This window comes from Acinonyx jubatus, chromosome D1 (genome assembly GCF_027475565.1).
Source record: "Acinonyx jubatus isolate Ajub_Pintada_27869175 chromosome D1, VMU_Ajub_asm_v1.0, whole genome shotgun sequence".
In the NCBI taxonomy this organism is placed as follows: Eukaryota; Metazoa; Chordata; class Mammalia; order Carnivora; family Felidae; genus Acinonyx; species Acinonyx jubatus.
The window spans coordinates 39,986,708-40,001,038 of NC_069390.1; the positions used below are offsets into that span (position 1 = coordinate 39,986,708).

At 40.0% G+C, this 14,331-nt stretch overlaps 1 protein-coding gene across 6 annotated transcripts in view; it reads right to left on the minus strand.

Annotated features, from left to right (window-relative positions):
• Positions 1–11,982, minus strand: part of ZDHHC13 (zinc finger DHHC-type palmitoyltransferase 13) — a 59,398-nt gene extending 47,416 nt beyond the window's left edge. For 2 of the 6 annotated variants that reach the window (XM_053203387.1, XM_053203386.1), the window contains exons 1-2: positions 11,852–11,966; positions 7,369–7,544 (exon numbers count right to left, since the gene is read on the minus strand). In XM_053203387.1, the coding sequence (XP_053059362.1) occupies positions 7,369–7,419 (51 nt within the window). In that variant the 5' untranslated portion in view covers positions 7,420–7,544; positions 11,852–11,966. Of the gene's footprint in view, positions 1–7,368; positions 7,545–11,851 lie in introns of all 6 variants that reach the window. The other 4 variants (XM_053203385.1, XM_053203389.1, XM_053203388.1 and 1 more) reach the window with 4 other exon arrangements.
• Positions 11,983–14,331: the final 2,349 nt, after the last annotated feature.

Consider the following 14,331-nt stretch of genomic DNA (forward strand, 5'->3'; position numbering starts at 1 on the left):
TTTCAGTATAAAAATATACACAGGTTAAAAGCAAAACAACAGAAAAAGACATGCTATGCAGAAACATTAAGCGTAAGGAAGGTAGCTGCTACATTTATATAAGACAAAGTAGACATTAGCACAAGAAATATTACCAGAGATAAGGAGGACATTTCATAATATTAAAGAAGGAAGTCAATTCATCAAGAAGACATAACAATCCTAAATGTGTGCGCACCTATAAAAAACTTTAAAGTTCATGAAGCAAAAACTGATGGAACTGGAAAAAATAGAAATTTTCACAATTACATTTGGATATTTCAACACTTCTTTCGATAACTATGAAGGAGTAAACAGAAAATCCTGTTGCATAGAGAAAAGGATAGAGAAGACTTAACACTATCCACCGACTTGATCCAATACATTTTCATAAAGCTCAACCCAACAACAGTAGAACAGATTTTTTTTTCAAGTGCACACAGAATACCAAGACAGACAATATAAAACATGTCTCAACAAAGTCAAAAGGACTGAACGCATACAGAGTATGTTCTCTCACTACAACAGAATTAAAGTAGAAATCAATAACCAAAGGGTATGTGGAAAATTCTCAAATATTTGGAAACTGAACAACACATTTCTAAATAACCTATAGGTCACAGAAGAAAACAAAGAATAAGTGGAAAATATTTTGAACTGAATGGAAAAGAAACCATAGCAAAATACGTGGCATGCAGCCTAAGCAGCGTTCAGAGTGAATTTTTAGCTTTAAAGGCCAAACAGGCAAAAAGAGTCTAAAATAAATCATCTAAGTTTTCACCTTAAGAATCTAGAGACAGAAAACTAAACTCAAAGTAGACAGAATGAAGAAAACAGTAAAGGCAGAAGAAACCCATACAATATGGAAAACAATGCAGAAAATCACTGAAAAAAACTCATTCTTTGAAAGGAATAAATTAATAAAAATTAATAAACCTCTAGTCAAATGGATCAAGAAAAAAGAAGATGTCAATGACAAACAGGCTTAAAAAGGAGACATCAATACAAGATTCTATGAACGTTAAAAAGGTAATAAGGCAGGGCTCAGTTGGTTAAGCGCTCAACTTTGGCTCAGGTCACGATCTCAGTTTGTGAGTTCGAGCCCCGTGTCCAGCTCTGTGCTGACAACGTGGAGCTTGGAGCCTGCTTCAAATTCTGTGCCTCTCTCTGCCCCTTCCCCCATTCACATTCTGTCTCTCTCTCTCTCTCTCAAAAATAAGTACACATTAAAAAAAATTAAAAAGGGAGTAAGGCAATAATGAGAACATCTTTACGTCAATAAATTCAACAACTTAGATGGAATGCAAATACCTCAAAAGACACAAGTTATCAAAATGGGCTTAAAAAGAAATGAGTAGCACTCTAGCTATTAAAAAAATTGAATTCATTATTTTAAAACTTCCCATTAGGGGTGCCTGGGTAGCTCAGTTGGTTGAGCATCCAACTCTTGATTTCGACTCAGGTCATGACCTGGAGTCACGGGATCGAGTCCCCTATCGGACTCGACCCTGAGCATAGACCCTGCTTAAGATTCTCTCTCTCTCCCTCTCTCTCTCTCTCCTTCTGCCTCTCTTCCTCACTTGTGTGCACAGACACACATGCTCTCTCTCGCTCCCTAAAAAATCAATCAATCTTCCCATTTAAAAAAAAAAAAAATTACCAACCCCAGATCTATATAACTTTTAACTGATGAACTCTATCAAAATACTTACGGAAGAAATGATATCAACTCCTTCAGAAATGATAGGGAATGCTTCCCAGCTCATTTTAGGAAGCAACATTACCCTGATACTAAAATCAAGAGATGTTATAAGTAAAAAACAAAATAAAATAAAAAACAAAGCAAAAAATAACTACAGATCCAATATCCTTTAAAAGCACAGATACAAAGATCTTTAAACAAGACATTAAGCAAAGCGTACCCAGTAATATGTAAAAAGAATAATATAGATTATAGCCAAGCTTAAACATTTTAAAACAAATCAATGTGACTCACCATATTAACAGAATAAAGGAAAAAAATACATTCATTTCAGTAGAAAAAAAGCAGTTGACAAAATTCAACACCCATGCATGATAAAAACTCTTGAATAAAAATTCCTGGCACAGCAGGGGAAGAACGGAACTTCCTTAACCCGATAAAGAGGTACAGGATGAGAAATCAACAGCTAACACACACTTTGTGGCAAAAGACTGCATACTTTAACTCTGAAGACTGAAAGAGCAAGGATGTCTGCTATCACCACTTCTTCTTCTTTTTTTTTTTTTTTAACTAGGCTCTACGCCCAACATGGGGCTTGAACTCACAACCCCAAGATCAAGAGTCGCTTGCTCCACCAACGGAGCCAGCCAGGCACCCCAATTTTAATCAACATTGTACTGAAGTCCTAGACAGAATAATAGAGTAAGGAAAAGAAATAAAATGCATACAGATTAGAAAAGAAACAAGTCTATCTTTATCTGCAGACAACAGGATCATATACGTAGGAGATCTAAGCAATCTTTATAAAATTTAAATAGCATCAGAAATATAAAATACTTAAGATCATTTTCTATCATATCCAGCATTTTTAATTACATTCAAGGGGGAGGTTCACATCAAGTATCTAGCAAACCATTCCTAGAAATTGAAACTGGCTAATTATTTCATCATTCCTTCTTGTGCTTTACCATAAGGTTATCCAGCCTTCACCCACCTTATTCATCAGACCTAGCTCTCTGAACTTTTCACTGTTTACAAACAGCCCCCCACCAAAAACAAAAACAAAACAAAAAAACCCCCCACTATTCTCAAGGGATAAATACACATTAGGAATAGAAAAACTGAAGATATTTAAAATAATATGCCTAAGTCAATTCTCCAACAGTTCCAAAAAAGGTTTAAGAAATGATAGTTTTACTAAGTCTATAACCCCTCAATGGGTTTACTAAAAGAGGAAACAGCCTTGTCTTTTTTTAAGTTAACTTACAATAAAATTGACTTTTTGGTATGTAGTTCTATGAATTTTAACACATTATGTATATAGAGTTGTGTAACCCACCACCAAAATCAAGATACAACACAGTTCCAACACCTCAAGAAACTCCACTGGGATATTCCTTTGTTGTCATACCCTCCCCTCCATCTCAACTCCTGGCAATTACTGATATGTTCTTCATCACTAGTTTCATATTTCCCAGAATGTCATATGGAATTATATAGTACATAATCTTCTGAGACTGGCTTCTTTCAGTTAACATAATAGTTTTAACATTCATCCAAGTGGTTTTATGTTATTAACAGTTCTTTCCTTGCTGTATAGTATTCCATTATATGAATATATCAGTTTATCCTTTCAGACAACCCATGTGAGCTGTTTCCAGCTTTTGGCAGTTATAAATAGAGCAGCTATAACCATTCATCCAACAAAGCTTTTGTATGAACATATGTTTTTGCTTCTAAGAGTGAGACTGCTTGGCCATCTGGTAAGTATACATTAAATTTATAAGAAATCATCAAATTATTTTTCAGAGTGGCTATACCACTTTGCATTGCCACTAACAATGTATGAGAGTGCCCACTGCTCTACATGCCCACGGGCGCCAGGTATGGTCAGTGTAATAGATCTGTAGCAATACATAGTCATGGTCTTAATTTGCATATCCCTTAATGGCTGAAGTTGAGTATCTTTTCATGTGGTTATTGTCATCTGTTTACTTACTTTGGTGAATTGTCTTTTACCCATTTATTAACTGGGCTGTTTGTCTTCTTACTGTTAAGTTTTGAGAGTTCTTCACATTATACATTCTAGACACAAGTTCTTTGCTAGATACGAGATTTGCAAATATTTTCTCCCAGTCTGTAGTTTATTTTCCCACTTGTTAAAAATCTTTTATATAGCAAAAACTTTTAATTTTGATGAAGTCCCATTTATCAATTTTTTTCTTTCATGTACCATGCTTTTGGTGTCACTTCTAAGAAGAGCTATCTTGGGACCACAACTCCTCTGTTCAAAGAGGAAGTTTTCCTCCCACAGAGTTTCAGGTGCTTGTGCTGCCAAGAGACCTTCTTCTTGCTCCTTGAACCTGAACTAGAAGGCTTCTCACAGAGCATTCTGTCTGCACTGATGCTCATCTCCATGGTTCAAGTTCAAGCATGAGGGGGGAACAGGGGAGGGAACCCCCAATGGGAAAAAAAAATGTAAATTCGCTCCTGGTTCAGTGATTTTTTTGAATTCTGACCCTTCCCTGCAATCTACCTGTTACAATTTACTTTTCCGAATCCTTAAACGGCTGCTACTTACATTGTGCCTGGTGGGTTCAGTGGGATTGGCAGGGCGGAGCGCACGTATTCCACCTTACCCAGAACCACAGCCACAAATGCTCTTTCAATAGGTAACTTCTGCTTTAGCGGGTGGATTCAGCCTCACTACCTGACACTCTACACACAAGCATACTCATACACAGCTAAAAATAAACATATAGGTAGTGAGATCAAAACATAAATAAGAACATCACTTTAGGATTCTTTTCATCATATCACAGCAATTGTAATGATATCCAATTGGAAGACAAGCTGTTGAGGAAAGAGTTGAACTATGCTCAGAATTATTAGTGTGTCAGTAAATAGCAGATGTAGTTAAAGCTGACAGAGTAGTCAGTCTACTTTTTACATCAACATTAATTTTTTAAATTACAAAATGATTCATATTCATCTAAAAAATCTAGCAATATAAAAGTGAACAAAGGGTAAACAATCTGGACTATTTTCCCTCTAATCTTGCAGCCCCCTAAAAAATATTATTAGCAGTTTGGTGTATCCTTCCTCATTATGTATATAGCTGACCCTTGAATAATTCGGGTTTGAACTACACAGGCCCAATTACACACAGATTTTTTTTTTTTTATAAACACAGTATACTACTGAAATGTATTCTCTCTTCCTTATGACTTATTAACATTTTTTCTCTATCTTACTTTATTGTAAGAATACAGTATATAATACATATAACATACAAAATATGTGTTAATCAACTATTCATCTTATCAGTAAGGCTTCAAAAGCAAGCTATTAGTACTTGAGTTTTTAGGGAGTCAAAAGTTACACGTGGATTTTTTTTTACTGTGTGGGGGTTGGCGCCCCTAAACTCGGTGCTATTCACAGATGCAGACTAACTTCAGCCTTCACTTCTATAAAGAACCCTACAAAAAACACCCTATACATTTTACAGCATTGATTTCCCAAAGTAGGACTGCTGGGCCAGAAAATATATGCTGAAACATAAATAGATACTGAGCAACTACTCTCCCCATTTTGCACTCTGCAGCAAGTATGTGAGTATTCTTTTTTCCCTACAAACCTCCCCATAACTGAACATTATCAATCATTTTACTATCTTTCCAATCCAATAGCTAAAAACAGCATCTTGTTTTTCATTTGTATGCCCCTAGTTGCTAATGAATCTGTGTTATGTTTATTGGCTTTCATATTTTTTCTTTTGTGGACTCCCTTTTCATAGTCTACTGTTTTTCTAGTGGATTGTGTATCTTTCCCCATTTGTATGTTAGGAAGATTAACCTTTTGTTTAGACACAGATTTTTCAATGCAGAAATTTACTCATTCCACAGATACAAATTTTTTTGCTTCTCTTAATGCCTTAACATCAGCTTCATTTTTCATGTAGAAAGTTGAGGAGGATTACACATTTCAATGTAAAGAATATCCACAATTAAGAGCATTTATTTTTTTCAACAATTAATTACTGTGTATTTATGGCATACAAAGCATTATGCTAGGGGCACAGAAGACATGGGTATCTATCCTCCAGGAGTTTAGTCTAATAGAGTCTAATAGAGACAAACAGAGTAAAGTGATAATGCAAGGCAAATTGTGATTAAGTGGCAAAAATGGGTGGTAAAGCCTAAAGCACAGAAGCTACCTTCTGTTCACATCATCATTTTTTGCCAAAATCGAGGTCAGAGTAAACCTAAAAAATGATCATATAAATTCAAATTCAAAGCCTGTTTTCAAAGTCAGTGATCTCCAAAGTCAGGCAAGGCCAATCAAGGCCACATATGCAGTGACCCACTGGGTAATGGGAGAACATGTTAAAGCTTCTATTATAATGATTTTTATCTTTTTTTTTTTTTAAAAAGGGAAAACCACAAAAATTTACAAATCCGGTTCTTTAAGCTTTACTAATTTTAGCACTGCCAGCCTCTTTTGATTCAAATGTCAAGCCAGTCACTCTTTTACAGCCTATTTACAAAGTACGGGGGGTGGGGGGGGGGGGCAGGGCGGGGCAGAGTAGAAGTTCCACCACCCGGAGGGGCTGACAGTGGGACCTTCAGCATACTGCAGTATCTATCAGGTTAAGTTCATTTTCAAGTTACATTATCTCATTTTAACTTACTCCTCCGGAAATAAGCAAGTGGCTTAAATTGATTCCTACAAAGAAGCCGTGAAGTAGGGTAATAATAAGCATAAGTACAAGCAAACAAGAAAATAGCAGAGCTGATACTTTTATTCATAGTACCTTCAGTATAACCTAAAGTAAAAGCAAAGACAATCTAATCTGATCTAACAAAAAGCCAGTCTCCCTACCAAAAAAAAAAAAAAAATCAAAATTAATCAAAAGGACTACTTTGAAACAGGTTTATATTTATTATTTTTAGCTCAAAACCTTACCATAGGTATATAACAGAGCTGTCAGTCAACGAATATAATTTAGAAACATACTGTCAGATCTTATAATAGCATGCCCTGTGACGATACGAATTCAGCAATGGGTTCCTGTCCCCAGCCCCCATGTACATCAAACAGAGGGAAGCTGAACTTTTTAAGTCCCAGCTGACCGACCACATAACACAGAACTGTGCCATCAATGTGTAAGTTAGAGTGATCAATTCCCAACAAGTGACTAACAAACTGCAGTTAGTACCTGGATGATGTGGACCGTGCAGCGTGCAGTGCAGGCTTCATTTATCATTCCATTAATTTCACAGCACATGATGTTTTACAAAAATGAAAATGTGGGATTCCGCTTTTCACATTATGGTAGGGTTTTACTCTGGGGGTACAAGCTCAAAACTGTTTTACTGATAGGAATGCATGATCAAAGCAGCTTAAAGATCTCCTTTGCTTTGGACATCACACACCCCCAAAATTTTACAAGAGCTTCCATTGAGAAAGGGAATGATCTGCTTTGGGGGAGGTCAACTTTGGGGGCAGTCACATAAAACTGTTTACGGAAAGCAACCATACATTCCTATCACCAAGACTAAAGCAAGATAATAAATCCTTCTTAGAAATTACCCTCTAGTTATCAAAAAAAAAAAAAATGTGTAAATATTCTCTGATTTCATTTTTACCTTGTTGAAATGTAAACCCCTTGAGAACAAGGCCAAAGTCTCAGATTTCATGTTGGTGAATGTTGGTGAATGCTGGTTATTTTTGGCTTCAGTGTTAACATTTGTAAAAGGCAAAGAACTGATCAGCGTAGCTATAAAGTTTCTTCCACATCCATGCCGTACGGATCTAAGAGGAGCTGTTACAACAGTCATTACTGAAATGTGCACTGACAAAGACTTTTCACATAAACAAACACCCTTTACAGCAGTGAAAGCTCCACTGCTATCTGGCTACCTACAATGTTAAGGTAACAGAAGAGACTAGGCAAATTCTCATGATGGCAGCAAACTCATAAGAGTTCTCATTAACCATTCATTCAGAGAAATGTAAAGAACACCTGCTAGGTACCAATCCCAATACAGATGGTCCCCAACCTACAACTGTTCAACTTAGGATTTTTCAGCTTCATGATGATATGAAAATAATATGCATTCAGCAGGAACTGTACTTTGAATTTTGATCTTTCCCAGGGCTAGTGATACATGGTAGGATGCTTGTGATGCTGGGCATGGCTCCCACTCAGCCATGCGATCACAAGTGTGAATAACCGATACGCTTTCAACCGTAGTGTACCCAATATAACCATTCTGTTTTTAACTTTCAATACTGCATTCAATAAATTACATGACATATTCAACACTTTATTATAAAATAGGCTTTGTGTTAGATGATTTTGCCTGACTGCAGGCTAATGGAAGTGTTCTGAACACATTTAGGTGGGTCAAGCGAAGTTATGATGTTCAGTAGGTTAGATGTAATAAATGCACTTTCAACTTATGATGGGTTTATTGGATGTAAACCCTTTGTAACTGGAGGAAGATCTGTATTGGGTAATTAGGGAATAAGACAATTCCAGCTGCAATCCATTCATTTACTCATCAGATGTTTGCTGAACGCCCTATATGTGCCAGGCATTGTTCTAGACACACGGATATGGCAGTGAACACAACAGGCAAGATTCAAAAAAAGTAAAAAGGATGGGGCACCTGGGTGGCTCAGTCAGTTAAGCATCCCACTCTTGATTTTGGCTCAGGTCATGATCAACATGGTTTCACGCGTTCAAGCCCCACATAGGGCTATATACTGGCAGCAAAGAGCCTACCTGGGATTCTCTCTCTCTCTCTCTCTCTCTCTCTCTCTCTCTCTCCCCCCCCCCCCTTCTCCCACTTGGGCTATCTCTGTTTCTCTAAAATTAAATAAATACACTTAATTTTTTAAAAAAGTACAAAGGATACCAAGAAACAGGTAGCTGGCTCAATAATCTCCCTCACAGGGAAGAACAAGACATTATGAAAATTATGTAACAGAGATATGGATACATCTGTGGTGATTTTTACAACAAAGTCCCTAAATTCTTTGATACCTCTCCATCAAGAGGAGAGGGTCTGTGTCCCTTCCTCTCAAATCTCAGCTCTGTGACTGCCTCACTAATCAAATACCACAAAAGTTGATGCTTCACCAGTTTGCAGGCCCAGGTCTTAGAAACTGTCAGCTTCCTCTCTCTGTCTCTTGAGATGCTCACTCTTAGAACCCAGCCACCATGCTGTGCAGAAGCCCAGGCCACATGTAGGTGTTCCTGCTGAAAGTCAACATAAACTGCCAGATATGTGAGTAAAGACACCACCAGATGATACTAACCCCAGCTACTAAGTATTCCAGATTATGAGTCTTTCTAGCAAAAGCTTTCTAGCAGTAGAGCAGAAACAAACCATCTCTGCTATGCCCTGTCCAAATTCCTGACACACAGTCCATGAGCATGACAAGGGCTGTTTTACACCACTATGTTTTAGGGTGGTTTGTTACATAGCAATAGAAAACTAGAACAATTTTAAGATACAACAATATAAGATATAAGATATAAGGGATCATATATTTTTCACATGGAGATATCATGAATAATATTTTTTTTTTCTAAATAGTAAATAAGTACTATTAAAGTTACACTGGGCATTAATTGAAAAGAAACCCAAGATCTAAAAAATCATATTCAAACTCTGATGAGGATCACTATTCCTGCCAGATTATCAAATAAAACAAAGAGAAACCTAATAGATAACCATTAAAACTTCTCATGACATTAACAGAAGTACAGAGTTGCTTCTAAGTTCATTCATTGGACATTTGTTTACAGAGTACCCATCAATACTAGGCACTGTTCTAGATGCTAGGCACACAGCAGCGAACATAACAGATAAAAATCACTGCCCTCATAGAACTTACATTCAATGGAAGGAAAGAGACAACAAACAAGACAAAGTATGCATCGGGCTCCGCTGTGCTCTCTCTCTCAGAATAAATAAATAAACTTTCAAAAAATGCCACACTCTTTATTAAAAAAAAAAAAGACAAAAACCTTAAAGTGGTGGGGGAATAAGCCATGTGGGCATAGGAGGAAAGAGTACACCAGCCAGAGTGAAGAGAAAGTACAAAGGTCTTGAGGCCAGTGTGGCTAGGGTTGATTAAGCAAGCAAGAAAGTAGTAAAAAAGAAAAAGAGGTCAGAGAGGAAACTGGGGGCCAAATGGCATAAGCAAATTCTGGCAAAAACAAAAACAAAAAACCTAACAACACTGAAATTGGAATCAGCAGAACCAAACCCAACAAGAACAGGAATGTTTCTGCCTGTTTTGTTCACTGATTTATCTCCAGCACCTATACCAGTGCCTGGCACGTAGTAGAAAGAATGAAGTCTTCACTCTGTCACTTGGCAGCTATTTGACTTTTCACAAATGCCTCTGATATTTTGAGCATCAGTTCTAATCTTTAAAACTAGAATAACAATCCCTCCCCACCTCATAGGGTCAGAGTGATCAAGCATGGGGAAATATTTTGCAAACTGTAGAGCACCATATACAGGTGAAATCTTTATTACTGAAAAATTATTATTATTATTATTATTATTATTATTATTATGGTATTATTAACAACAACAATTATTATTAACAATGACCACTCTACCATGCCCCATTAATTTCAACCTCTGAATCATTCTCTCTCTCCACCTGTCATGAAACTGGGGCAGGGCTATCTTTCCCTTCAGCACGAGGGAGTGGACTTTAAGCACTTGAAGGCTTTTGTCAATGAGTGGCAGTAATTAAGATAAGACAGGTAATTCTCTCAACTTTTCCTTGAGATTCTCTGAGAAATAAAATAAGACATAGCTTCCAGGTGAAACTATACCCCCTCTTGCCCCCTTTTGTAAAATCCAGCAGGCTTGCTAACCTTTTTTTCCCCACTGTCAAAATGCAAGAACACCTAATACGATAAGAACAACTTAACAAATTCTCTTGTTTTATCCTTTCTCTTAAACATGTTTTATTCTTTCTCTTAAACCCACATCAGGCTGCTTAAAGAAGGACAGGAATGAGGAAGCATGAGAAACACTGAAAGGACTGTAAACACTTCTTTTTTCAGAGGCCGACTAATCCAGTCATCTCAAACTGCTTGGGTCCCATTAAGGGCCGAAAATCTGCTATGTAGCTCACTCCAACTGGAGGCAGCTTCAGTTTTCTCCTCAGTAAAAAAGGAGACAATATCATGTTCTTCACGATGCTTCAATTCCAGAATAAAATAATGCATATAAAAGCTTCTGGTATATGCTAAGCACTCACTAAATGTTGGCAGAACCTGGATATTCTTCATTTATCCAACATTAAGTGAACAGCTACAACATGTCAGTCGGCACTTTAGGCACTGGGAAAGGGCCATAAGCAAAAAGGACAAAAATCTTGTTCTCTCGGAACGCCCTCCTGTTATCTCCTGTAACGTCCCCCACTGGCCCGTTCTGTTCTCTGGAATTACATCTGGCTTCTGGTAGGTTCTCCTCCACAGAATAGCATCCTCTTTTTTGGGGGGGGGGGGGGGAACGGGAGGGGTCTGCAAATCGCTATCAGGTACCTACCTCTCTTTCCACCCACCTTTCCCCCAGCAGAAGCCAACAGCCTCAGTTCTTTGAAAGAGTCAGCAAGGATGTGGGAACAAAAGCTAGAACAGGGCTGGGTGGGGCGAAGGCAGGTGCCCAGGCAACTCCACGGAAAAAAGAGATCAAGAGAACCGCACGGATTCCAGGCCAAGGTCAAGACAGGCTGGTCCAACTCAGGTGTGCCACCCGACACCTCTCCCAGGAACGGCCACACTCCACTCCCAGGCCCCTGAGGTCCCTGCCGGGCACGGGGGTACCGGTCCCGGGGGGCATCCTGGCCCACCGTGCGGGCTGGAGGGCCGGGAGGACACTCACCCGTGTGTCCTCGCCTTTTCTTTCCGGTCGCCTCCGAGAGAATTCCCGGCATCATTCTCGGCGTCTCCAGGCTTCCTCCTCCCCGGCCCAGGCCCCTCCGCCCCCGGAGGCCCCTGTTAGGAGCCGCCTCACACCTACGCCCTTCCCTCTCCCCATGGCCGCCGCCGCTCTCCCGGCCCCAAGACCGCCAGCGTCCGGTCGCACTCACCTGCGAGCCCAGCCCCGGGCCCTCCATCTCGCCCCTGGCGGCCGCGACCAGGCGAAGCGGTGGTAGCAGCTCGCGGGCCACCCCCTCGAGCCACCTTCACTCCCACTTCCTGCTTGCGGCCCCGCCTCCGCCGCGGCCCCCTTCGTGCTTTGTGCTGCCAATCTCCCTCGGAAGAGCCAATCCCTGCCCTTTCTTAAGTGGGGGGGCGGGACTTTTCCTCTGCCGGGGAAGCTAGTGGAGAACCGCGATTCGGAGGCCCCACCCCTAACCCGCCCCCTCCTTGTGCTTCCAGCCCCAGGCCAAGATTGTGCAGTGCACGCCCAGGTAGGCGTCCACCTGTCCCTCGCGCCTCATCCTGCCCCCCCCAACACACGTCCAGGATCAGGCTGTTATTCCAAAGTCAACCCACCACCTATTGAGAGCAAATGCAGACTTGGCTACTTAATAGCTAGATAACCTTGTGAAAATGTCTTATTTTACCTCATTTCCTCATCTGTGAAATGGGGAAAAATAAGGGTAACTACTTGACAGCTTGTCAGAGGATTAAATGAGAGAAAACTACAAAGCCCCTTAGCCAATGTTTGACATATAATAAAGAATCAGTAAGTGTTAACTATTAAAACATTTGCCACTCTCCACTTTTTGATCTTGAGTAAGTCACTTCCACCATCTGGGCCTCTGTTGTTTTGTTTTTTTTTTTTATACAAAACAGAAAATATGTGAGTTTCACTGCCCAGACTGGGGGAAGATGGGGCAAGAGCCCTCCACCCCCCACCCCGCGTTCTCCATGCCCTTTTGTGGACTGCATTGAAGAAGCTGGCATCTAAACTCTGTTCAGCTTGAAGGACAGTTATGAAGCTAGGATAAGGCTTGGTTCCCACCCTTTGGTAGCTCCACCGGGGCATTGGGGTTCTCTTACCTCAGACCCCAGAAAACACTGGAGTCTTCTAGCCCAGCACTTAACACAGCCTTTGTAATTATTCTTTAATATATCTGTTGCCAAACTGAACCAGATTGAGACCTTTATAAATTAAACTGGAAAGGAACTGAAAACGTTATTCTGTAAAAATAGTTTTAATGATAAAAGAAGTGTCTAGAAACCCAACAAAGTGATGGGGGTTCCTATAATAAATACTATAATACAATGTAATTGTATAAAAAAAAACCCTTTAATCTTTGTTGTTGTCATTATTATTATTACGACCCTGCCTATTGAGTACAGGGTCTCAATAGCCCAGAGTTGCCCCAAAGCCCAAACTCTTTGAGCTATAAGCAAAATTGACAAAAATCTTTTTCTCTTGGAATGCCCTCCTGTTATCTCCTGAAATGTCCCCCACTAGCCCATTCTGTTCTCTGGAACTACATCTGTCTTCTGGTAATATCTCCTCCACAGAGGGATGTCCTTTGGGATTTTGCAGATAGCTAGCACATATCTCTCTTTCCATCCACCTTTCCCCAGCCTAAACTAACAGCCTCAGTTTTTTGAAGGAGTCTGCAAGGATGTGGTAACAAGAGCTAAAACAGGGCTGGATAGGGGCAAAAGCGAGTGTCCAGGCACCCATCCCTGAACTCCCAGTGCCCAGCACAGCACTGGGATGCGGAAAATGATTAGTATAATTTTACTGAGTGGATGGACAGAATGATTGGCGTGTCATCAACTTCTATGATACAATGAAGGGCAATAGAAGTGTAAGCAACTTCCTGGGAGAGCCAGAGCTGTGAGCAATTAATTTGGACAGGCTAGGATGAGACATCGGGAAAGGCTTCATGGAGGAGAAAGTCTTTGGGTGTGGTCATTTTGCTTAGCTAATAAGAGCAGTGTTTATTGATCACTTACTATGTACTGGCACCCGTGGCAGTGTTTTTGTATATATTATGTCTAATCCACGAAAGGAGTGTTAGTTCCCCCATCTCCCAAAAGAGAAAACTGAAGCTCCAACTAAGCATATAAACCCAAGTCACACAGCTGGTTAGTGGTCAAGAGAGGACTTAAACCCAGGTCTCTTACTGCAAAGCAACTTTGACTGGAGTCGTTTGGTTGTTTCACTTTCAAGAACTGAATTAGAAGATGTTTTCGAACTTGCAGGATGCTTGAAATCCGTTCCTTCAGTGCTTCTGATTGATATCCTAACACATGGGAAGATTCTGGAACGAACAAATCCTAACACTCTACTCTTTAGCAAGACTCCAGTTCCCCTCCGCTCATTTGTTTTATGCCTCCTTTGAACCGCTTCAGATCGGGGTAAGTATGGCCACAACGGATGGCTATATAAAAGCAAACCCAGTGAGGCCCGAAGTGCCACCATTACCTCGCATGTTTAAAAACTACTTTGGTATGTAGACAAACCACGGTAGAACAGCAGGAGGGTAGGAGCAGGCCCTGGAGCGGCTCTCAGCCCCTGGAGCACAGAGTAGCTGGCTGCTTTGGGGCGTTTTGGGCGAGTTGCTCAATCTGTTTGCTCAATTTGTTCTTCGGTTTC